Genomic DNA, 24,076 nt, shown 5'->3' on the forward strand with positions numbered 1-24,076 from the left:
CAAAACAAAAACCACATACCACAAGGGCTGGAAAATGGTCCACTAAAGGTTAGGTAAATACAGAATTTAAAATCATAGAAAGGGACAATGTCATGGGCACAATGACATAAAAATAATATTGCAGAAGGAGAAGAATGGGAAGGCCAGCATCCATCAATTTGTTTTAAGTCTCTCCTACCCAAGAAATTTGGTCCCTGGAGGCCCCAGCTGAAGGATTCGGCTGACCAAACTTTCTCCCTCATTAAGTGGGGGAGGAGCCGTAGGCAGGTGAAGTTTACTGAGTACATCCAAAGCAGCAGTGAAAGAAAGAAAATAAATAAGCTTTATGTATTTTGTTTTCCAGAACCCCAGTGCACTGTCTGCTCAAGAGTGGAATTAGGCTGTACACTGAACAGGTTTCTGCCTTGATTTGTTTAGGTATGCCCCACTGATCCTGATAATTCATAAAAAGAGCTCCCCAGAATTTTGAAACCTTATCTTGTCCTCAGTAGGTTCAGTGGTATGCTAGCCTTGCTTCTAATATTAATGGGAGCAAGATCCAGTCTTCAGGACTTATGAGTAAATGAATTAATGTAAGGCTTGGTTTGGCAGGAAGTGTTCAGGGACTTTGATTTCACTGCCAGGACGCCACTCAGGAAAGTGCCAGCGGTGTAAGACATGCCCTTGAGAAATGGTATGTAAACTCTTAGTACATCTGAGTTTCCATAGACATTCCCCACTAGGCTGAAAGGGTGGGGAGGGGAACCAAAAGTTGTTGAGTTTACTGTGAGTGTATTGGAAGGAGGAGAAACAGGTAGATAGAGGAAGAGAAGAACTGAAAATACAAAATGTGACAGCAAAGGCTTTCCTTAGTTTGGGTTTGATGCTTTTCTTTAAATAATTTTCTAGTATTGAAGGGTGCTTTCGTAAATCCTAAAAGCGATCCCTTTATCACAGATGTGCATCTACCCATCGTTTCAGGCTTAGGAATCTTCTAGTTCCTCTATTGAAACACAGCAACAACAAAATAATGAGTTAAATGGTTTATGGTTTTTCCTCCTATGCTGCATTCTAGAGATACATCCCATTCTTTCCCCCAAACACCATTCTCCAGAACTAAATGTTAGTTAAGATAATTGCCTGAAAGTCTAGGGACTACAGGGCCTTAAATTTGCTTCACGCTGGATTTACGCTGTTCCTTTGACATCTTCATCCTTTTATCCGTTTTCAGCTGAAGCCATTCGCTCTAAGCAGAGGGGGGTTTCCTTTGATCATCCATTTTTGGATGCCACCATTGGTAAGGGAAATTGCTGATAAAATAAAAGTGTTGAAAACTGCTGGTTTCAGCAGAAAATTGCTAAAACAAGTGCAGCATGTCTGATCTTTCTGTGGGGTACTGCAGTAGAAAGAATAAAATGCAGCCCCAGAAAAATCATAGGTTTGTGCTTCCCAGGCAGTCCCAATTACTGAGAAAATATCCACTGAGAGAACACAAGTCCCCCTTGAAAGCAGCTTTAGCTTTTCTTGCATCTTTCAATAGGTGTTATATTTACATTTCCAACATTTGTGCTATTTTCATTTTACCCTTAAAAGCGAATATGTAATTAATTGACTGCAATCACGAAACGATTTCTGCTTTAAAGGCCCAGCGTGGATTAAACAGACTTATTCTAGGAAGCACACTAAACCTTGAGTTGTAGCTACTGGTGCTTTAAATAAGGGGAAAAAACAAAACAAGCTAATTGAATTATTGCTGGCCTAACAGTGTTGCGCTTTTCACTGCAGAGCCCATCAGCATAAAATAAATCAGATACAACATTTTCACTTCGAGCACTGAAGTGCTGAGCCACCCCAGAGTAGATCACAAAAAGAAACCATCTTTTTCATGTTTTTTTAAAAAAATTATCTTGGATAATTAAAAGAATTCTTACCCAAGAAACTGAGCACCAGAAGGCCCAACTTCAATTAAACGGCTAGCCAGACCTTCTCCTTCCACCATTGGAGGCATTGTGGCCAGTCTATGACGTTTGACCAACCGGCAAGTAACTCGTGTTGGAGCAGTGCACTTCCGGGGTGGAATAATTATTCGAAGTCCATTGTGTCTGCAACCCCGCATAGCACCACCTCGAGCATCCACCATAAAACTGACGAGGAAACTGAAAATTGGGAGAAATAATGCAATCTGATTTGGAAGTCAATCATAATGTTTGTTACTAAATGTCCATTCTTACTGGCCTGTGTCAAACAAAATTATGTGTTGCGTGCTACCCTATATCCACAGCTTTACATATTAATTGCAATGAAGTAGGTGTAACTATTACTGTATCTCTTTTCAGTAATAATATTAATAGCAATCAGACCTAAGAAGATAACATATATGCAAACTCATGACAGTTAATAGAAATGCAAAGACACATTGATGACGTGTATTCCTCGGCCTGTAAATATCTCATTTCAACGGGTTGCGTTATGCAACTGCCCACAAAATTGCAGTCATGGTTGGCTGTGCTGGTTTGTATATGTCCATCAGCAGCATAGTAAAATAAGATTAGGAATAACACTGAATACAAATAGTATTCGGGTACTCGGAGATTACATAACATATACTGTAAATAAGAAGTCCATTTCAATTTTTGTAGATTTTGTATCTAGTGATTGAAATGAGTAAAGATTCTAGGACAGCAGGCCAGATCCTTATCTGAACCTAGCCTTGTGGGCCAAATTTGACAGTAGGCAGGGCCCATTTGACATCACAATGATGCCATGCCAGCTGATTGAGCACTTTGAAGTCCCTAAACTGTGGGACTCCAACCAACATGCAGAGCTTGCGAAGAGTCTGATGTTTTCACTTTACCACCTCTCAGCTGATAGGTGGTATAGGCAAGGCCAGCTTTCTACAGGAGTTGGCCATGTGAGAAAGTTCCCTGCAGGGAGCTGACTTGCACACCCTATCTGGCAGGCTTTGGTTTTACTGCACATCAGCTGATGGAGGGCAGAGCTGGAGCCTGCCTTGCCAATGCGCAATCAGGTCCATACTTTTAAGTTGTGCATTGGCAGTGGTGTCTCTACCTGTCCTGTACTGAAGGTGCATATGATGCTAGATGTGGGGTGGTGGGCACGATTCAGGGAAAATGGCCTTGTAGGCTATATTCGAACCCCTGGCAGGCAAAGTGGAGCCAGAGGGTGCATAAGACCTATGTTTTCATAAAACTATGAATGAAAGCAAGCAAATTGCTGGCATTCTTTAACAGCTGGCAAGATCTCCACCAAATGGTTAAGGAAATGTGGCCATAAAATGGACTGAAATTGGTGAGAAAATGCCAACACTATTTCCCCTTCCTAGTTTTCTCTAATGTTGCTTCCCATTGTTTCCTGATTTCTCCCATCCTCAGTCCCTTGAAGCAAAATTGCATCCTTTAATACCTTATATAAATGTGTATCAAATACATCACTCTTCACAATCAGAACCTTTCCCCAGTGAGATCTACATGCAGTTATAACAACTCTCCAAGCTAATGGGTGATAAGTAGGAGAAACAATTTGCCCTCCTGAAGCATGCCATGCACCCTGCCTCTTCCCTATTTGACCTCTCTAAGGCTGCCAATACTTTTTCCCAGCAGGGTTCTTGCCCCTCAACATTCCCATGAAAAGGAGATGAGACATTATGGAACTTCCAGCTACAGCGACAGAAATTATTTCACCTTCCGAATTTTCACTTTTTGGGTACATCTCTTGAAAAAACACACACACACAAAGTTGGCAACTCTACTTCCTACAGAGAGTGCAATTCAGTGTGGTGATGCTGCCACAGTCTACAAACTGTTTGTATGTCTCTGGTCTAAATGTTCAAATGCGCTATTTCTTAAGAGATAGAGCTTCTTGGTTTTAACAGGATAATGACATAATTTGGGATGCTATTTACATACATACTCTCTGGGCTGTTTTAGTTAGATAACATTGAATCTTGAGTTTCAGTTTCCCTCCTATGGCACTTATGGGTTGATTTTTTTCTTTCTTAATTCAAAGATATAATTGATGTACTTGTTTTCATAATGATTTAATATGTAAATATATTCTTCCTTCTAACAGTAAAACATTATTTTGGGTATGTGTCATAGACCAGGTGATGTAATGAAAACTGCAGACATTATGGTTCTTTGGTTCTCCCCAAACTTTCTCTTTGGAGTGATCCATAAACATTTCAGAATAATTTCTACAAGGTCACACTTTATATGCACTAATATAAGTATAATTTATTATATGCAACCAATTTTCATAAAGCCATGGAATATCACTTTCGGATAGAAGGATAAATAATTATTTTCAACAACTCAACCCTACGTCTAAAAATGATACAAACAGCAGGAGGGTCATACAAAAAAATTTCAGGGAGGTTTAATTTCAAATGCACAGAACTTGCTTTCATCTGTAAAGCTCTGCTCATATGAGAAAGCAAGCTATATCAAATATGATAGTACACATTACACACACACACACACACACACACACACGGCTTATCCAGTTGGCCCCTTATGCTCCCATGACATAATGGAAAGACTGTCCATGGAGATATGGTAGCAAAAAACTTGCAGAGGTGTACTCATAGTAGGCAACGGGAAGGTTGTGGCATCTATGGATAAATATGAATTGGATGTTTATGTTTGCATAGCATCCAGCTAGGGGTCAGAAGAGGCTAGACACTGCTTTTAGCCTACTTCTCATTCTTCCTTCTTACATACTATCAGCCCAGAGGATGATCCTGGTGGTTAGCTTTCTCATCCTCAGTTTTAGCATTGCCTTTGTAGAACACATCAGGGAGGAGGATTGGGAGAAAACTAGAATTTGTTGGATCTGGTTGCCATTGCCTCTAGCACCTGCCTCCTGTCCTACCAGCCCCAGCAGGCTGGGAGTCCTATTGTCACACCAGAGCAAATGAAACTATGGTTGTAGTCTTTTTACTAATGAAAACACGTAAAAGAGACAGCATGCTACACACAAAGCGTTCAGATATACTGGTACATTTGAATTAGTTAGTTAAGCAGGCAGGGAGACATGCTTCTCATCACCCAGTTGGAAACAACAGCCCTCAATAGACTACATCCACCACAGCCTCACACAGGAGGTCTTCAAATTGTGATTACCATTTGATGCAGGGAAACAAGGAGATAGCAGCAGACAGTTAGTCACAGTGAGGAATATTAGATACAAAACAGCTTGATCAGGTTGCTTCAGCATTTTTATCAAGTGTGCAAATAATAATACAGCAATGCAGCAAAATAGTTGTGCTGCATTTTAGAGGGACAGCAAAAAAAAAAAAGAGACCAATCAAACACCTACTTAAAGTTAGTGGGCATGGTTCTCCTTGCATGAAGGCTACTGAATAGAATTCAAAATGATCTTTGAGAAAGTAAGGACAGATTTTCTCTGGACAAAGGGTACTGCCTACATTTATCTGCATTTAGTTAGGCATGATAATTTTCCTTAAACTTCAATATGGCATATGCATTTTTAATTACATGAAGGATTTCAGCTCAAGACTTGATGGCTCCAGGCATCTGCAATATAGTTACAACACACTATGCATCTGAATTTATTGAAGAAAATCTGAAATAGAGCTAACGATTTGTAATGCACAATTTTAATTGTAGACTGAATTTTGTTCATGTAAAAATATTGCAAGCCTAAGCACTGCTTTTAAAAATTTCCAGTTACTTTAGGTATCCAATTAATAATGGCTTACAATATTTTTGTGAGGCAGGGAGTGTGGGAGAAAAGGATTGCATATGGCAAGATTTTGGAGGTTTCTTGCGGGGAGACAATGTATTTCCTTTGTACTCTTCAAAATGTAGGCTGTTAACATATTCAACAGACAGGCAGAAATCTTTCTCCTATACTAAGCAATGAATGGCATCAATGCACCAGAGCATCCTGAAGTGAATAAACAAAAAGGATGACAGAAGGAGGAAGGCAAAAGGAAGGCAAGTATTAAAAATGAAATTATATATAAGTTCACCTGCTGTTGTCATGGTCAAAACATGGAGATGAGTGGCTGCAACAGTAGCAAAACAAAAAAAGAATGGATGAATAAATGAAATAAGAGGAGGAAGAGAAGCTGTTTTAACCTACAAATGGAAAGATGTAAAGTGAATATGTAAACACAGATTATAGAGAGAATATATATATATATATATAGGTGCAAAGATGAATGAAACAGGATGTCCCTCTCTGATCTCTGCTGACTGGGGGGACTCAAGCCCTCATTGCAAATTTATTCCACCTCCAAAAAATATGGAGGCCACATAGAAACACTTGCCTGTATCAGTGTTCCAGGAAGCTCCATATGTGTGCAGACTCTGTGTGCCAGATGTATAAATAGCAGGGAACAGTTGTGCTTTAATGCATCTAGTTCATGGTCAACTGCATATGGAAATAGCCAACGTTATATCTTCCATATGATACAGTTAAGAGCTTTTCAGTGGCCTCCATTGTGGCAGGTTATAAAGCTTTAATCCAAAAGTAGCCAACATGGTGCCCTCCAAATGTTATCGGACTATAATTCCCATTATAACTAGCCGCTGGCTATGCTGGTTCGGAGTTACTTCAACTATACTGAGAAGGCAACACACTGGCTACCCCTGTTTTTATCAGTCATCAGGTACTTGGAATGGACAAATGAGTTCTCTAGAGAAGGTTTTTTTTATGGGCTAAAATAAACCAACAACAGCCACAGCACAAACTGGGTGTCAAACTCCTAACACCGAACATAGTACCACACAATTCTGAATTCACTGCAGAATCCTATGCATATATACTCAGAAGTAAGCAACACTGCATTCAATTGGCCTTACTTCCAGGAAAACACTATAGCATTACAGTCTTACTGAAATTTAATTCTACTGAGAAATCGATAACATTAAATGCATTAAGCATTGATGTCAGTAAGGTATTGTTATGATGGACCCATCTTCACTCTTAGCTGCCTTTTTTATTCCTGCCTCCCTGGAAAAAAAACACCTGTTGATTATCATTGAATTGGCCAATATAGGCCCATTCCCACTCTGCATTCCAGATTAACACATTTGACATTAATTATATGTCTTTAGTTTTTCAAGTTGTTCACATGTTCATATTAGGGTTCATTATTGTTAATTTTTCTGACTTATGTTCTTTGTTTCCAATTTCTTATCCTGCTTCAAAATTGATGCATTCATTGCCATAGTTCCCTTGTCCGTGATTGTGGGGGGAAATTGCATCTTGTTATTTTCAAGGATATGAAACTGCTGTTCATAAGAAGCTTTTTTAAAAAATAAAAAAACTTTATTGTAGGAAGTTTAGAAATACTTTATTAAAGGAACAGCATAGAAATACTATTTGGTTTAGAAATACTTTAAAACCTTTTATGTAATTTTATTTTTATTTAAGGAGCTTCCAGCTGCTAGGTCCTGTTTCCACTGCTCTTTTGAGAATACCATACTGGATTAAAAAATGCATGTAAATAAATCAGTTACCTTGTTAGCAGTGATCCAATCTCCTTTTTGGAAGACAGGCAGCTAAGAATGATAACTCTAATTATTTATCAATTTTATGCACCAGTGCTACATTCCCTCCATAATCCTCCCACCGCTATAAAAAATGAGATACCGGTAAATTTGGAAAATTATCCTAGGAATTACAATATCCTGAGTTTCACAATTGAAAATCTTTCAGAAATATTATTCACTAATTGATATTGGCCATTAGAATAATGGAGAACAAAAACCTTAGATTATCTGTGTGAACACTCATAATAAGAATCAAACAGGATAAAAACAACAACCTACCATGCAGCCCGTACCGACAAAGGAGATTTACCAAACCAATATAGTTCAATTTAATCTGTACAATCTAGCGGACCATTCAGATGTTTCCCTGTAGAAGTGTGTTGAGGAGATACAGATTGTGTGGGCAAAGTCTATGCATGAACAGCTTGTACACCCATAGGCTCTGTGCAGGTAACACAACCAATGTGTGGCTACTGGGAGACGGGGTAGCAGATGAGATCCCAATCCATCCTTCACAAATTGATTACATGAAGATATGTTTTCTAAACAAGCTTTAAGGCCTTCCACTTTAATTTAGTGCTCTGTTTCAGGCATGAGCTTCAGAGCTTCTCCATTTCATTAGAAGTAGCCAATTGATGCCTGCATTCCCTTCCTTTGTGGAATAAATGAATGCATTTTATGCAGGCACACATACACATGTTCTCTGTGCACTGAGGTAGTTACCCAGAAAAGCTCTGAAAACTGAATCCATCATATGCTGATACTTATTCACAGAGTAAACTTAATTGAACTCCATGTATTTTTGCCTATTGCATTTATTTTTTGCTTTCAAATATATATATATATATATATATATATATATATATATATATATATATATATATATATATAAGTTAGCTGATAATGTGCCATCATTTTACCAAACACACAGCTGGAAATATATATATGGGTGCCAGTACACGTCAGTTCTGATGTAAAGACCATCTGTTCATTTCAGTCTTCTTCTTCCTCCTGCCACTCTTTCTAAATGCATCCAAAGTGTTTATAGATATAATCCTGTTCAAAATTTGACACTATCAAATTGTATTTTGTAATCTAAGGTATAAGAATGAAAGACCCAGCTCTTCAAAGTACCATAACATCAAATTAAGATAACTGATAATGAAACTATGTTATTAAGAACATTATATTTGCCAGATTAAATGGGTGTGGTGCTGGTATCCCTTCTCTCTTGACATTTTCCATGTCCTACAGATTCTAGCTCTAGTGAATTGTTCTTCACATCTAGGTGATGCAGGAATTCCAATCATGTGGAGGCATATGTGTGGGCATTTACTCATGGATAGGCTCTTGGTATGCACATGGCTAGTGATGTGCAAGACATTGGCGGTGGAGTCAGCTGTGTACTCTCACTGCCCTATTTAATCAAAAGTAGCTTATACATGACTGAATAGGAATTTTTATGGTTCATTGTCTCTTGAAGCCTTCACCTCTAAACTGATGAAGGCCTCCTGAAAGCAGCTAAGAACTGTGAATGCCAATTTTATCCATTATTACAAGTATAAGAAACTGTAAAACTGGATGCTAGTTACTAGCTAGTATAAAACTGCACCTTTCCAAAGGTACTGGCATTCAGTGGCTCAATTGGTTATTTTGTGGACCTCACACTTTAGGTGTAATGTATATTCTCCTCTTATTTTGAAATGTAGTAAGCCATCACTGTTGAGTCTAAGAGTCCTCCTGTTAATTATGCTGTGACGCCGTTGAATTCTGCCTCAAAGCCCCACATGAAAGCACCACTGACATTTGCTTTAAGTGGTAATATCTTCAATAAAAAATGGTCATACAGGGTCTGAGCCTTAACCTGCTGAAATCTAGACTCCCAATGATTTCAAGAGTCAACATTATATTCAAGAGCTTTAGGTCTGGCTTAGGGCATGTCCACATTACCGATTTGTATTTGTTTCAAACCGCAATTGCTTCTGGCATAGAAATTTGTTGGGATCTGCAAAAAAATATTTTTCATTGACTATTGAAGTCACAAATTCTTTGGGGTGTGGAGTCGTAATGCTACAAAATGGTTTCAATATGAAGTGTAATTGAGTCCTTTAATCTGAATGGTTAGAACTTTTGCATTGAAACAATAACACAGGAAAATGCACATCCAAAATAAGCATTAGTTCAAGCTGATGAAATTCTAATTATTATCTTCCTTTGTCTTCTGTTGTGTATTACTTACCCAGAATGAACGGGGCTAGAGGAAAGAGTGACATTGTCCAGGTTGTCAGGGCTCCAGCTTAAGCGATATGAATTTCTCTCACCTTCTTTGGCCAATGTGGATACCTTGAAATGCAAATAAATTTAACTTTTCTGTTTTTGTACCCTTGTTCTTCTCTTTATTTATAGCACTGACCCAACCCAAACCAATGTTTTCTATGCCTCTGATGGAGTTGGTTCACAAAAAGCTAAAAATTTCTAAAATGAAAGTGTAAAAGGCCATGTGTGTAATTTTGTTAATGACCAACTAAATAAACTTCTGAGTTATTTAGATATCAAGCTCTACTCTGGAATCACTGTGGCAGCAAAACATTTACCGGTAATTGCTCCTAAATGATTCTAGCCCAAAGGATTGTCATCCAACTAAGTTATAGTCAGAGTAAACTCAGTGAAATCAACCAACAAAACTTGAGTCCATAGATTTAAATGGGTCTATGCCCAGTATGCCTTAACTGGATACACCTCTGTAGCTTCTACTACTAAAAAGTGGCTACATAAAACAATATCAATTGCTGAAATGGTGCAACATGCTTAAATTGTCCAAATATGAGAACAAAAAAGAAATACATAAATATTTGAACTATATTTTTTGCCATTTATTTTTGGGGAAATCAAAACAACCTAGATTTGCCTCACCATGTCCTAATGTTTCTTGTGCCAGTAGCATTTCCTCTGTCTGATAATTTCTGTCAGAAAATTATACAACCTGGATATACAGGACTTATAGTCATCCCTCCCTTTAGACATTTATATTTCTTCAGTTGTGAAGCACACAGACAATATTTATCTTCTCGGAACAGTGTATATGCCTCAGCTGGGACAAATGTGATTGCAAAGGACACTGACACCCCCCCCCCAAAAAAAAGCTATACAGAGAATGCACTTGCAAATATTGTGTCTTATGAAGCAGTTATCTGCTTTATACTAAGTGGGAAATAATCTCTGTCCTCATTTGGAAAACCTAAGCAGCTGACGAAATAACACTGCCAATAATTGGGTGAAACTTTGCTGTAGATGTATTTATACATTTCTTTCATGCTACTTTTTTTTTTGCTTACAGCCATTTAACAGTATTCTGAATGATACAGTGGGAAATTATTCAGCTAGACAACATTATAAAATCAGGCAAGTCCCAAGAAACACAGAACAGTTGACAGTTCATCCAAACAGTGACAATGCATAAAAGACAATTAAGAATGGCAACATTAAAGTTACCAGTTTGAGAGGTTTGCAAAGCTACCATAACATCTCACCTGGTGGCTGGGGATAACAACCGTGTCATCAATCATGGCGCTGTCTCTCAAGTAGGAGGTGTGGCTCAGCGTATGGGACCTGTCTGAACTGAAGGATCGTAGGCTGGTAGGTTGGCAACATTATCAGCAGTTGAGATGGTGTTGTGAAGATGGGATTGTGGGTAGAGCAAAGGAGTGAAGAAAGCATGCTATTAGCAAATAGAGTGCAACTTCCAGGGGGGTGATTTAAGCACTCCACTAAAACCCTCCACTCTTTTTTTTTCTTTTTTTCTTTTTTGCACCAACTTTCTTTCTCTTTTCTCAAAACCATTGGAATCCAACAGAATCCCATTCTGTTCAATCTACAGTCTGGAAATAGTTTGAAGTAGTGACCCTGTGGCTTAAAAGTAACAAGCAACCCATTCCATTGTTCTTTGTCCTGATATATATATATATATCTTTAAGGGAATTCTTCAGGAAGGAAAAAAAATGAAGTAAGTTCCTCTGTCAAGCAACGGTGTGCTACTTAGTCCCCTGGAAGGTACACAGAAGGTAGCCAGCCATATGCTTTTTTTCCGTAGTGCACAATTCTGCCTTTATATACCAGCAGAATTTATAAACAAGCAAAAACAAAACAAAACACTGTCACCTTTACGTCACCTTTATATGCACAACACTACCATAGAAAATCATTTGCAGTAGCAATGATAGATGCAAAGCAAAAATAAGCTACTTTCGTACATCAACTAACGGCTTAATTCAACTAATTGCTATCACTTCAAATATCAAAATGCAAACATACTAAGCTACATGGAGTTTCGGCTACAATTATGTACCTCAAATATTGATTAAGAAGCTTAAATCACTGAAACTATTACCAAGCTATAGTTCATATATATGTGTTTTGTGTGCAATACTTAATATGTTTCCAGTTGCCTAGTAACATAATAATGTTAGGAATAAATTAAGATTGCAGAAACAGTTGAGTAGCAACATTTATTTACACAGCACATTTTACTTCCTCAATGTTAACTATTAATGGATATTAAACTTGTAAATAATGGAAAAAAATATTTCCCATCATTAGTACATAATTATATGTAGCTTACTATATATATAATTATAATATTTGATATGTTCTTAATAGTTCTTATATTGTGATCTGTGGTTGCAATTCTGCATGCAATGACATATACAGAAATCCTGTCAGTTTTGATTGGATTAAACTGAACTGATTTCAGCCGATTGATTGATTTCAAGCAATTGCTTGGATCCTAGCTTTCCAGGGATCCTAGTTTTCCTCCCATGAGCAGAACAGAGTTCACAGAAGAGGGTTTTAGTGCTTAGGGAATCTTTGGGAATGGCATAGGCTATAGTGCAAAGGGCTGCTGATGGAGAAAACAGTTGGCCCCTCCCTCCCATAAATGAAGAGAGAAACAACTTAGGACTCAAATCAATGTCATCAGGACATTTCAGCTCTAAAATGGTATGATTATCTTCAAGTCACTGCTGAGCTATGAAATGCAATGCAATCCTAAACTTGTTTACAAGACACATGTGCCTCTGTGCTAAAAGGGAATTAGTCCCCAAATTTGCAAAGGGTGGTAATAGCAACCTTGCATTTTTAATTACCATTGGAAGTGACAATAGCATAATAACTGTTACGCGTGTATCATTTTTAACTGAAGGAAGTTGAGCTAAGTCAACTTGTGGGGTGAGTTTTATATTAAAAAACAAACAGAATTGTTCCTTTACAAAGCAATGTAAGTGTTAAATGTGTGGATAATATCATGTCTGCTTTGGCCACGAAAACTTGGTCCTCAGAAAAATTGCTTGGCCTTCATTCAATTTTATCCTTTCTTTTAAAAAACCAAAAACTTCAGTAGCAAACCCCATTCTTTATAAATTATTGAAGTATCTGGAGCAACGCCATGCAAGGCTGGCAAAGGACCCAAAATAATGCTTTGTTAATTGAATGTTACAATAGTTAACATCATCCAATCAACCAGACATATGTAAGGCTGAAATTACTATAGGCCTTTAAAGATGTGACTTCGTTTTTCTCAGGTGGTTGCAAACCACAACAACTGTAATTCATTCAGGTTCCTATCTGGATCATGGGACTTGGTTATGCATATACCCCATTCTTGCAAAATATGGACTTCAGCCATTGATGGCTGTACAAAGTAAACAAAAATTAATGATAAATCAGGGGTCAAAATACCCCATTAACATTTTCAGGCAGATATCAAGATACTGTTGTCTTTAGCTACCTATGAAAAGCAAAATGTAATTTATTTCAGATATGCTACTGAGGTATCTTAAGTAAAGCTGACCTGACAAAAAGAAACTCAAGGCTGTTAACCATAAACAGATGCTGTCCATTAATTTCACTCTATCCTCAGCCACACCAATTAATTATCAAGACTTTTCTTCTCCTGACACCTTTTGTACTTTCTAACATTGAGTTAGTGATTCATAGAATCTCACATAAAAGGATCCAGGAGCAGTGAGACTGGGACGTCCAGGGCATTTACTCATACTTGTCAGAGACTGGTTTTTTTTCTTGTATGTCTTATTGAGCAAAGTCAGGTACAAACAGTTCTTTCTATCTATTGTAATAGCTACATATAATTGAAAATAGGCAGCATGTTAACTTTGTTACCTTTCTGAAATCAGTATGTGTCTTGATTGTTTTTTAAGCCTGCCTTTAACTGGCAGCATTGCACACGCCGCAAAATAATGAGTTAAGATTTTGGTTAAGATCATCGTTAATTGCAACCACAATGGTATTTTAGTTGTTCCTTCAAAACTGACCAACTCTAATAAACAAAACCTTCAAAATCCTCCAGCACATCTACAGCATGGATGCAGGTATTTAATGATAGATGCCACAAGGGAGCACTGAAGAGAACATCATTTTCATGCTGCATAATACCTACCTGGGCATAGTGCTAATGAAAGCATACAAAGAGGGGAGAGAGAAATAATAAACATGGAACATGATTATGAAAGAAAAACCATGATTGTGAAAGAAAAACCAGAGGATCTAAAGCTGAGCTGCTTAAAACAAGTCAGTTCCATAAGCCTGGGCTGGCTAATAGATGGAAGAAGGTACATTTCCTGGCAATGCACAGGCTTTCTTTACTGCAATGAAGATCCATATATTTAAGCTAACTATTGTATGTTTAGTGCTTTTAATATTCAGATGGAACGTCTCTGTACCTTTCATTTTCATGTGAGCTGTGATTGGGGTATTTGGCTGAAATCTGAGGGGAGAGCTTTATGTACACATTTCAAGCCAGTTCTCCCTCAGTAAATATTCTCCCTCAGTAAATATTCTTCTGTGAATCTACAAGGTAGGCATTTTCCATGCCCACCAAATCTCTGGGCCTTGAAAGTGTCCTAAAATTCATCCACATACTGTTTATTCAGCAAAAATACTATATATGTGTTAGAAAAATATAACATTATTGGAATAGTGGTACCTGTCAGATCGGCCTCCTTCCAGGCTGTACCTCAGGTAGTTCATACCATCTAAGAACTGGCTGCTGGGTAAGGAATCGTCACCTAATTCTTTCAGATCTTCCGCTCTAAGATATTCTCCCCCATCTCCTGTCATAGTGTCATCACCTTGAGCCAAAACACACACAAATTCACAAGATCAATAAACTAATGAAGCCCTACAGCACTGGAAAAGTATGGTCACATATTAGGTGGATCACCTCAAACACAAACAAACAAAACAGGGAACATTATCCTCATTCCTGAAGCACAGCAAGCACAAGCTGTTAATACACACTAAGAAAACACTGGCAGATTAAGTGGGATGATATCAGTGTAAGTTAAAAAAAAGAAAAGAAACATCAACAGCACCTCACATTGAATCGGTCTTTTGTCCTTTGCCATTATACATACTGTTGGCTGAACTAATTTTACTTTTGTTCCCTTTTTCCACTTAGTTTCTTGGACACAGCTGGTCTCTGACAGAAACTGCTTCCACATGAGACATTAAAATTTGACTTTGAGCCCCTATTGCGCTATTATGTGCCATATGAGAATGTCATTAACGTGGGACAGAATGTAGAAAAGAAACAGAAATATATATTCTAGCCAGAAGAGAGTTTATATTGGCACTATACTCTGATTTTCAGAAAAGCTCAATTAAGTATCAAATGTGAACAGAGAGAGCTGCCTAATGGTTGGATCAGGCTATTTGCCAATTTAGCTCAGTATTGTCTACTCATACTGGCAGCAGAGGTCTTTCCCATCAGCTCCTACCTGATCCTTTTAAATGGAGGTGACAATGACTGCACCTGGGACATTCTGCATGCAAAGCAAGGAAGAAACAGCATATATAAAATCTAGTGGGGAATATTTGTATATATAAAGAGAGAAGGGGGGAGAGCTTGTGCAAATGGAAGAGCTTCTCTGGACCTGTGGTAGGGAGCATTTTTCTTGTGCAGTGATCTTTCACTAAGTCAGAAACAGGCCTTTTATGAACTGTGAAGATGTTTGGATCCAAGCAAGCATAAGTTCTGGATCTTAATTCAAACTTTGTAAGGCACCAAGGCAAAACTGACTTTCAGATTACTTTCAAAATAATAATAAAAAGTGTTAAATTAAACATTCCAACCACAACAGATAATGGTTTACATTCATTATGAGGCAATGATGCATGGGATCCAGTCTTAGTCATGCGTAGAGCTGACCCAATGAAATTTGTCTTAAGTTTCTCCATTCCTGTCAGGGAACTGTCCCCGGCTCAGCACAGGGTGGTGGAAGGGCTCTCAGGATGTTATAGAGAGCCTGGCCCCACCTGACCACTAGCACCTCCTCTTCCAGCGGAGGAAACAACTGTGTTTACTATAGAGAGAGTGTCTGGTTCATTGGTTCAGTGCAAGATTGTTAGGTCAGCAGTCATTACTAGATGCTGCTGGTTCAAAGTGAATAATGGGTAGTCATAGGGTTTGACTCGGATTCATTCACATTTGGAATTGTAAGGTCCGTGGGGTGGTTGCTCGCGGGTATCCAGGCAAGATTCTAAGCCGTCTTTTAACAGGTTTATTGTGCATGCTATTTACAGTGCAGAGCTACAAGTTCATGTCTGTATCAGTCACTCGCAGAATCCGGGAGTGGCCCCTTCTGGCTGTGACCCCAGCATAAGAGTTTCAGTATCCCAAATCTCCACCTCCCCTCCTTACATTTCACCCCTCTGCGCACTTGGGGCGCCAGAACTGGCGTGTCTCCCTCCTCGCCTGCTGAGCGAGGGAAGTGCAGGGTCTCTCAAACATCCCCAGAGCCTCTGCTCTCAAGACCCAGAGCTGCCTTCCCCTCTCTACTGGAGACCTTGTTACCATGAGAAAGAGTGAAGATGTATCTGTTCTGATGATGCTCACATGGAAAAGCAGATCAGGAACTGGGGGACTTACTCCTCTTTTAAAGAATCCATAGTCTTGTGTCCTTCTCTTTCCAGGTACTCTTTCACTTAAACTTAAATCATATCAGGAATTTATAACAGGGAAGGGCATCCTGTGATCCTCTGGACATTCTTGGGCTCCAACTCCCATCAGCCACAGTCATAATGGCCAATGGTCAGGGATGATGGGAGATGCAGTTCAACAACACCTGGAAGGTCGCAGGTTTGCCATCCCTGGTTTGGCGTGTTATTATTTGTGCAAATCTTTGTAACCATAGCTACTTCTGGGTATTATATTGCCTCTTTGACCAGCCATGCTGTCTAGACCCAAATAATTGTTAGTTAAGTGATTACAGATGGGCGTCACATTATGTCAGCCACACACAGCTCTCAGAGGCTTATATGGAACTGTCGGCAACTGAACCGCTAAAATGGAAATACTGAACATCTGTCCCTGCTGAGTCGTGAGAGCAGCAGCATACAAAAACCATATTCTTGCAATCGTCTGATGGGGGGAGGAATACAGGAAGAACAGCCCCCCTCCTGAAATAAAGGCAAACACGGGGGCATTTTGCAGGTGGTATCTCTGGAATCTTTAGAAACCTGTTTCAGTAGTAATGGCAGGTAAAGCATCCGCTACATTAAAGAAGCCTTTCTGCAGGAGCTACACATTCATCGTATTTCACTATATTCATCGCTTTTTTGAACAACCTGGTAGGGGGCCATATGCCAATACATAGGCTACCTAGTTGAACTCTGCAAAAATCCTTAACTTTCCTGTAAGAAGAATTTTCAAGGCCTTGAACAAATATATTGGGTTATTGAAATTCATTTCGTGGTGGGGTGGAGCATTCTTTCTTAACATGAATCTGAAACTTTTAGTATTCCATCAAAACTACATTCTACTCAGCATAACATGATTTCAAATAAGAACCTGACATTTTCTTCTAAAGAGGAAGCCATCTTGAGGAACGTCACACAGTAAAGAAAAATCACCACCATTGTTTCTTAATATTTATCAGTGGTCTCCCTGTTAACAGGAAGTGGGGTGGGGGTGGGGCGGTTCCATCATGGAGGGGGTGACAAATTATCAAGGAACAATTACTGCCCTACTAGGGCGGTTCATTAAAAAAACTTTTTTTTTGAAAATGCCTGCTCCAAAGGTCTTATCTTACTACACTAGGGATTATATATCTATATATGAAATTTCATGCATATCAGTTAATATCTTGTCCCTCCCCCACAAAAATAGCTGTTTACTTGGCTGTTTTCCTATGTCATGAAGGCTAAAATTTCAATTCAGTGGAGCACTTATTGTTCCCAACCCTAACCCTGTGGAAAGCCATCTAATTAGACTTTAATTTGATTTTGACAAGTTTTAGGAGGTAATTTAATTATTGTTTGATTTTATAACAATGTTATTATGTTTCTGATGTTACCCTCCCTGAGCCCGACTTCAGCCAGGGAGGGTGGGATATAAATAAAAGTTTATTATTACTTATAATTATTATTCCTTTATAAGAAAATATGAAATAACGTAAAACGATTTTCACAGGCAAATAATAATAATATCAATGGGGAGGTGACAAGAAATTTTCCGCACCGGGTACCACCTGACCTTCCTATGCCTCTGGCTGTTAGTGAATCCTAATGCCTTAGGAGGGCACAATACTTAGTTAACTTACAACAATAATACAACCATACAAAACTAGCAACTAAATACTAAGATCACAGAAGGTAATTTTATCGTTCCAATATACTTTATTTAAATCTGAATTTGTAGAACATGAACTATGCCTTAAAATCTTCTTAAAAGGCAGAATTAACCATCAAGAGAGCCAGCTACAAAATTAAGGCTCCGTTTGGGGGCCAGGGTGGGCAAAACTGAAATCATGCAGAGACCCACACACAAATTCACTGGCACAGATCAGAGTTAGGCATTCCATAAACATGTGTCTCGGTTTCAGAAAAGAGGTGGGACAGTAAACAATTAAACAATAAAATAAAAACAGTTTTGTGCCTCACTCTAAGAACTCTTAACACTGTACCTGCATCACTAAACGCATCCTCATCAGTGAAATGATCATAGTCAGAGTGTTTAAAAGCTGCATAACACATAAATTAAATTTCAGGAACAGGGTCAAAAGGGAGCAACTAACGGCATATGGTAGACTGGGAAGAAATGTCATTATCTTGCAACCAAGAGAAAACCAAAATTATTTAAAATAAACATGGAGGGGGTGAGGGAGCAGTATATATACTGAACAACAGGAGGAGGATTAGAGAAAATCAAAGTAATTCTTCACAAGGTAGATCAGTCTAGAGGCCAACACTTGATGAATCAATTGAGATTCATGATCTGATCCTCCTACCTTCAAATTTATCTTTAAAAGCAGCCATTTGATGAGTAGCCCTTTCACCTCTGGCATTTTCCAAATACAAATAATGTGCTCTGCTCGCCCAGCTATTTGCTCCAGTGGAGAAAATATACAGGTACAAGTATGCTTATCCTAACAGGGCAAACAGCAGCTGTAAGATGGTAGGGAGGGCTAAACTGAGACCTCCCAAGAGATGAGATCACAAGAAGCTGCCAGACCATTGGTCCATCAAACTTAGTATGATCCATGTGGACTGGCCAAGACTCCTCAATGTTTTCCACAGGACTGTTTCCTAATTCTACCTGAAGATGCCAAGAACTGAACCTGGAACCTTTTGCAATCAAACCACATACATTATCACTTAGCTACGGCCCACCTTCATCTAATCACAAATCTTTAATGTCTCTTATATTTGATGCTAACTTATCATTTCAATAAATAAAGAAATAAAGAAATAAAGAAATATTTTTGTTTTTTAGCTTATGTTTTTTTTCAGTCTTTTGAACTAGCCAATGTGTAATGTGATGGTTTCTTAAATCCAGAGTTCGGTATATATTATAACCAGCCTGGCTCATGTAGTTTGTGGTCAGCTTACCTTCCTCATCAGACACATCCAAGACTTCAGTCATAGTTTCAGGTACATTGAGCTTGTGTTTCTCAGTTACAGTCTGGAAAAGAGCGAGAGAAAGAGACATCAATAAACAGGTTAAATAGTGGGGGGGAAACACTGCTAAATATATATATATAAAATGAAAACACCCAGGCTTATACACATTTATCATAGTATTTTTCAGTTAAATGACATTTCAGTCTCACTCTGACATTTGAATCATGTTCTGTGGCTCTCATGGTTTTTCCCCCCTCCACAAAAGATGCAATTTCCTTTTATTGCTACAGAAAACTTGGTCATGTGCTGTAAGGAGCAGCAGTTTCCTTTAGCAACTGGTTTTGCATTTTAAAATGCTTTCAGCAGATTTGTTAATTGATATACATGCAAAACATATTCAACTCTTTTGAGGCAGGATGAGTTCTAAAAACACATTAGGTAACGTCTACAGAAAGAAGTTAAAGGATGCATATGGAACTTGTTAAAGCTGTAAAAATCCTTAGAAATGAAGCTTTGAACGATGCAAAATATTCAAATTGAAAAAAGATGCGAACTCTGAGCAACATGTCTGATGAACCTGCACCTAAAATAGTAACTTTATTACTTTCTCATGGTTTACCAACATATTTGTATTAGCGTTTTATTCATGTATTTGTTTCTTAAAGCTTGTAAAATTACAATTTGTAAAAAGACAATCCAGAATAATTATGTTTTGTGATTTAAGCATACAGATTCATATTTATTTCTTGCTAAGAAAACCAACCATAGTAGCTTATGGAAAGACAAGGTAAGTTGAGCTGAACGTTGAGACATTATCAGAAGGAAGTATTAAAGGGAAGCATATGAGGGTTGTTTTCGGCCAAGTCATACCCATGGTAGACCCATCAAAATCAGTTGAATAACTTAATCCAGCAATTTTCATGGGTCTACTCTGAGCATTTAGTTGAATATAACATATAAAAATGAATAGGTTCTCTACAAAAATCTCATAAAAGTGAAGTTCATCATTTAAAACTGAAACCAGGATTTAAAAGGTGAAAAACTAATATGACTATGAGAAAAATTTAAGTGATAGACTAGACAACAACTGACATAGACAGCACCAGAGGAGGGCAGTGTAGCAATGCCCCCCCCCCTAGGTAAACAGTGTGCACACATACACACACACTGCTCTATGGAAATTATTTATTTATTTATTTATTTATTTATTTATTTATTATTATTAGAATCATCCCCATCAAATTAAAACAAATCCATTTAAAATGAACATATTTATTTGAAAGGTAACAAAACAAAACAAAAACAAAAAAAAATCATTAACATACAAATATCCTGTCCACTGCCCAATGTGCTCAAAATTGGAGCATATTGTTGGTTTTCTGTATTTCTTTAAATATAAATGTTCTATAAATATCAGCATTTTCATCACAGCCAAACATGAATCATGTTGAATCATGATGGCATCCAATATAAGGACAAGTTCTAGTTTGGAAAATCATTTGGCTGTGGATAACAGGCCTCAGTTTACTCTCTTGTAGTGAAGACACGAGGAGTGGAAGCACAAACTGATACCCAGTGTTAATGTTTTTAAATATTAACTGATTTAAGAGACTAGTGACTCTTCGTTTTTTCATTTGCATGCATTACTGATTCAATTTATTGTACTAATATGCTTCAGCTGAATCTCAAAGCAGCTTACAAACAGTAACAACGGCAACAATAAATGTAACAGAACATCAGTGCAAAACATCACAATTACAATGCGTGGCCAAATAAAAGTTGGCCTCAACAAATCATATACAATCATTAACAAATCAACAAGACAACAATTATAAGTACTTATAAACTATACAACAATGCTAATGAAATAGCAGCTTTAAAAAAAAAACATTATTGCAGGGTGTGATCACCCTGCCACACAAACTGCTTCAGTAACCATTATCCCTACCCAATGTATGTATGCAGAGAGCCCAGCATCTTGAGAGGAACTTGATGAAATAAGAATACCTATAAGCAGTTCCATACTGTAACAAACACGTTCCCCAAATCATATAATGTTGTCCTTGTGGGCAATAGCCCTACTGCTGTGACTCAAACCTACAAACTCATAAAGAGACTGGGGGCGAAATACTCCCGTCCTTGGGACTGCATATTATCACCAAGAAGTGCTACCAAGAAGTACCACCTAAGAACATGGGTGGAGCCTTCTGGATCAGGTCCATGGCCCATCTATTCCAGCATTCGGTTCTCACAGTGGCCAGCCGTATGCCTGTGAGAAACCGGCAACCAAAATCTGAGCACGAGAGCCCTGTCCCTTTCTGTGACTTCCAGCAACTAGTATTCAGAAGTAGAGCCATCATGGCTAGTAGCAACCATCCCCCCCCCCAAAAAAAAAACCACCAGTAGCAATCCAAACAATTAAAGGGAACAATATCCTTTTACAGAACTATGGGCCAGGTGAGCAGCAATCGGCAGCAGGCACAGACCATCATTCTTCCCAACGGTTCTACTCAACAGCTCAACAATGCTTAAAAGTCACATGGCTTTTCTTTTGTGAAACCAGAAAGTTTTTTCTTCATTAGAAAGGTCAGACGACAGCGGGAAGTCAAAGCCTGCCGAGACAGATTAAATGCACACCGCGGGGCATATGTTTCCAACATCTCTCTTTTCAGTAGCAAAGAAATGAGTTGACAACAACATTCAAAGAAGGAAAGCCTGCTGATGGAATGATACTGCCTAAAAGCAGAAAGAAAGTAAAATGCTTACTTGCAAAGTGATGTGTGGTATAGTGGGAAGTAGCACGTTTGAGTTTTCTGGGTTTTTCTGAGTAAAAGCAAAGATGAAGTGGACCTTCTGTTCTCAATTGGAAAGGGGTGTGGGCAATAATATGAATACTCAAGCTCAGACAATATCTGAGCTGGTCTCTTACCATTGCTGGTTGAATGCAGAGGAAGATTATCTGGAACTGTCAGAAGCCGTGTGGACTGTCCTACTAACCACATGATGGAGTTCCACTTGGAGGTGTATTTGGGGTTTTTGGGTCAGGATGAATTTTTTTAAGCTTTACTCCTCAAAACAGTGGGGATAACAAATTTGTTCATGGTGATATACATTCACCATGTAAACTTTACCATCACAGGGGTTTGTAGCTGCTTCACAAAGATGGCGGCCTATCCAGTTATCTCCACCACATATTTCTTCTACTGCCACTGCTGGTTTGAGATTTATTTTTCATTTGATTTCCCTCCTAACTTCAGAAATAGCCTCTCCTAGAGGGTGTTGCCATATTTGTTTTCTTAAAATAGGCTCTGTAATAGTATAGTCAATAGCAACTTGCCCAGTGGGGTGGAAGGGCAACAATAGCATCCTGGCAGGTGTGTTGTTGCTGTTTACAGGGAAGGAGAGAGGGAGGGGTAAGGAGATTGACACAGTGCCAGACTGTATTACTTCTGACAGCAGTCAGTGGGGGGACCAGAACAGTACTCTGCAATACTACTACTAGCAGTTGCAGTTATCACAGTAATCATTAATGTATTTTTTGTGAGTATGAAGTGACTGAGTCTTATGAACAGATATAAAGTCATTCTTCTTTTGCAGTTTGTTTGGGTTTTTGCCGTGCCCAGTTCAAGTCATCCTACTGCCTACATCTCATTAATAACCCATAGCTCACTCTATTTATAATTTCCAACAAACCATTTTGATTCTCTTTATCAGAACATAACATCTGGGACTTACTGTAATCCTGCATTGCAAAAACAAAATTGCTTTCACTCACACATCTGGACATTGTTCCAGTTCCAGAACCAATCCTCAGTTTAATGGGAATTGCCAAAATCTATGTACTATTCTGATGTTTAAGTTCTTGAGTCCCTTGCGTGGGATTGGGGTTAGACTAGGATCTGGGAGGTAAAGGTAAAGGTAAAGGGACCCCTGACCATTAGGTCCAGTCGTGTCCGACTCTGGGGTTGCGGCGCTCATCTCGTGTTAATGGCTGAGCGAGCCGGCATACAGCTTCCGGGTCATGTGGCCAGCATGACAAAGCCACTTCTGGCGAACCAGAGCAGCACATGGAAATGCCATTTACCTTCCTGCTGTAATGGTACCTATTTATCTACTTGCACTTTGACGTGCTTTCAAACTGCTAGGTGGGCAGGAGCTGGGACTGAGCAACGGGAGTTCACCCCGTCGCGGGGATTCGAATCGCCGACGTTCTGATCAGCAAGCCCTGGGCTCTGTGATTTAACCCACAGCACCACCTGTGCTGGATCTGGGAGACCAGGGTTCAAATCCCCACTACACTATGAAGCTCACTGGGTGACCTTGGGTCAGTCACTGCCTCTCAGCCTAACCTACCTCGGAGGGTAGAGGATTAAATGAGAAGGGGAAGAACCATGTATGGCACCTTGAGCTTCTTAAAGGGAAAATGTGAGGTATAAAAGCAAATAAATAAAATGTCTAATGCATACTTGCAAAAACAATATGACTGAGGATTCTAGGTTGAAATTACACAAATGCACAAAAGGTGTAAGGTCCCCACATGTTCTGGAAATGAAAATTGGAGCAATGCAAAAAAAGTTATATGAACTATTCATCAGTATATCAAAGTACAAAATAAAAGATGAGTTACAAAGGTTCTAAATGAA

General features: G+C 38.6%; 1 protein-coding gene across 50 annotated transcripts in view; it reads right to left on the reverse strand.

Moving 5' to 3' along the window:
- Nucleotides 1–24,076, reverse strand: part of ANK2 (ankyrin 2) — a 308,768-nt gene that overhangs the window by 43,302 nt on the left and 241,390 nt on the right. For 14 of the 50 annotated variants that reach the window (XM_033160054.1, XM_033160064.1, XM_033160052.1 and 11 more), the window contains 10 exons: nucleotides 19,422–19,494; nucleotides 18,497–18,553; nucleotides 14,518–14,662; nucleotides 13,972–13,983; nucleotides 11,051–11,153; nucleotides 9,760–9,863; nucleotides 7,488–7,529; nucleotides 5,993–6,028; nucleotides 1,911–2,135; nucleotides 179–277 (listed from right to left, as the gene is read on the reverse strand). In XM_033160054.1, the coding sequence (XP_033015945.1) occupies nucleotides 179–277; nucleotides 1,911–2,135; nucleotides 5,993–6,028; nucleotides 7,488–7,529; nucleotides 9,760–9,863; nucleotides 11,051–11,153; nucleotides 13,972–13,983; nucleotides 14,518–14,662; nucleotides 18,497–18,553; nucleotides 19,422–19,494 (896 nt within the window). The remainder of the gene's footprint in view (nucleotides 1–178; nucleotides 278–1,910; nucleotides 2,136–5,992; nucleotides 6,029–7,487; nucleotides 7,530–9,759; nucleotides 9,864–11,050; nucleotides 11,154–13,971; nucleotides 13,984–14,517; nucleotides 14,663–18,496; nucleotides 18,554–19,421; nucleotides 19,495–24,076) is intronic. The other 36 variants (XM_033160090.1, XM_033160081.1, XM_033160087.1 and 33 more) reach the window with 17 other exon arrangements.

This window comes from Lacerta agilis, chromosome 9 (assembly GCF_009819535.1).
Source record: "Lacerta agilis isolate rLacAgi1 chromosome 9, rLacAgi1.pri, whole genome shotgun sequence".
Taxonomy (NCBI): Eukaryota; Metazoa; Chordata; class Lepidosauria; order Squamata; family Lacertidae; genus Lacerta; species Lacerta agilis.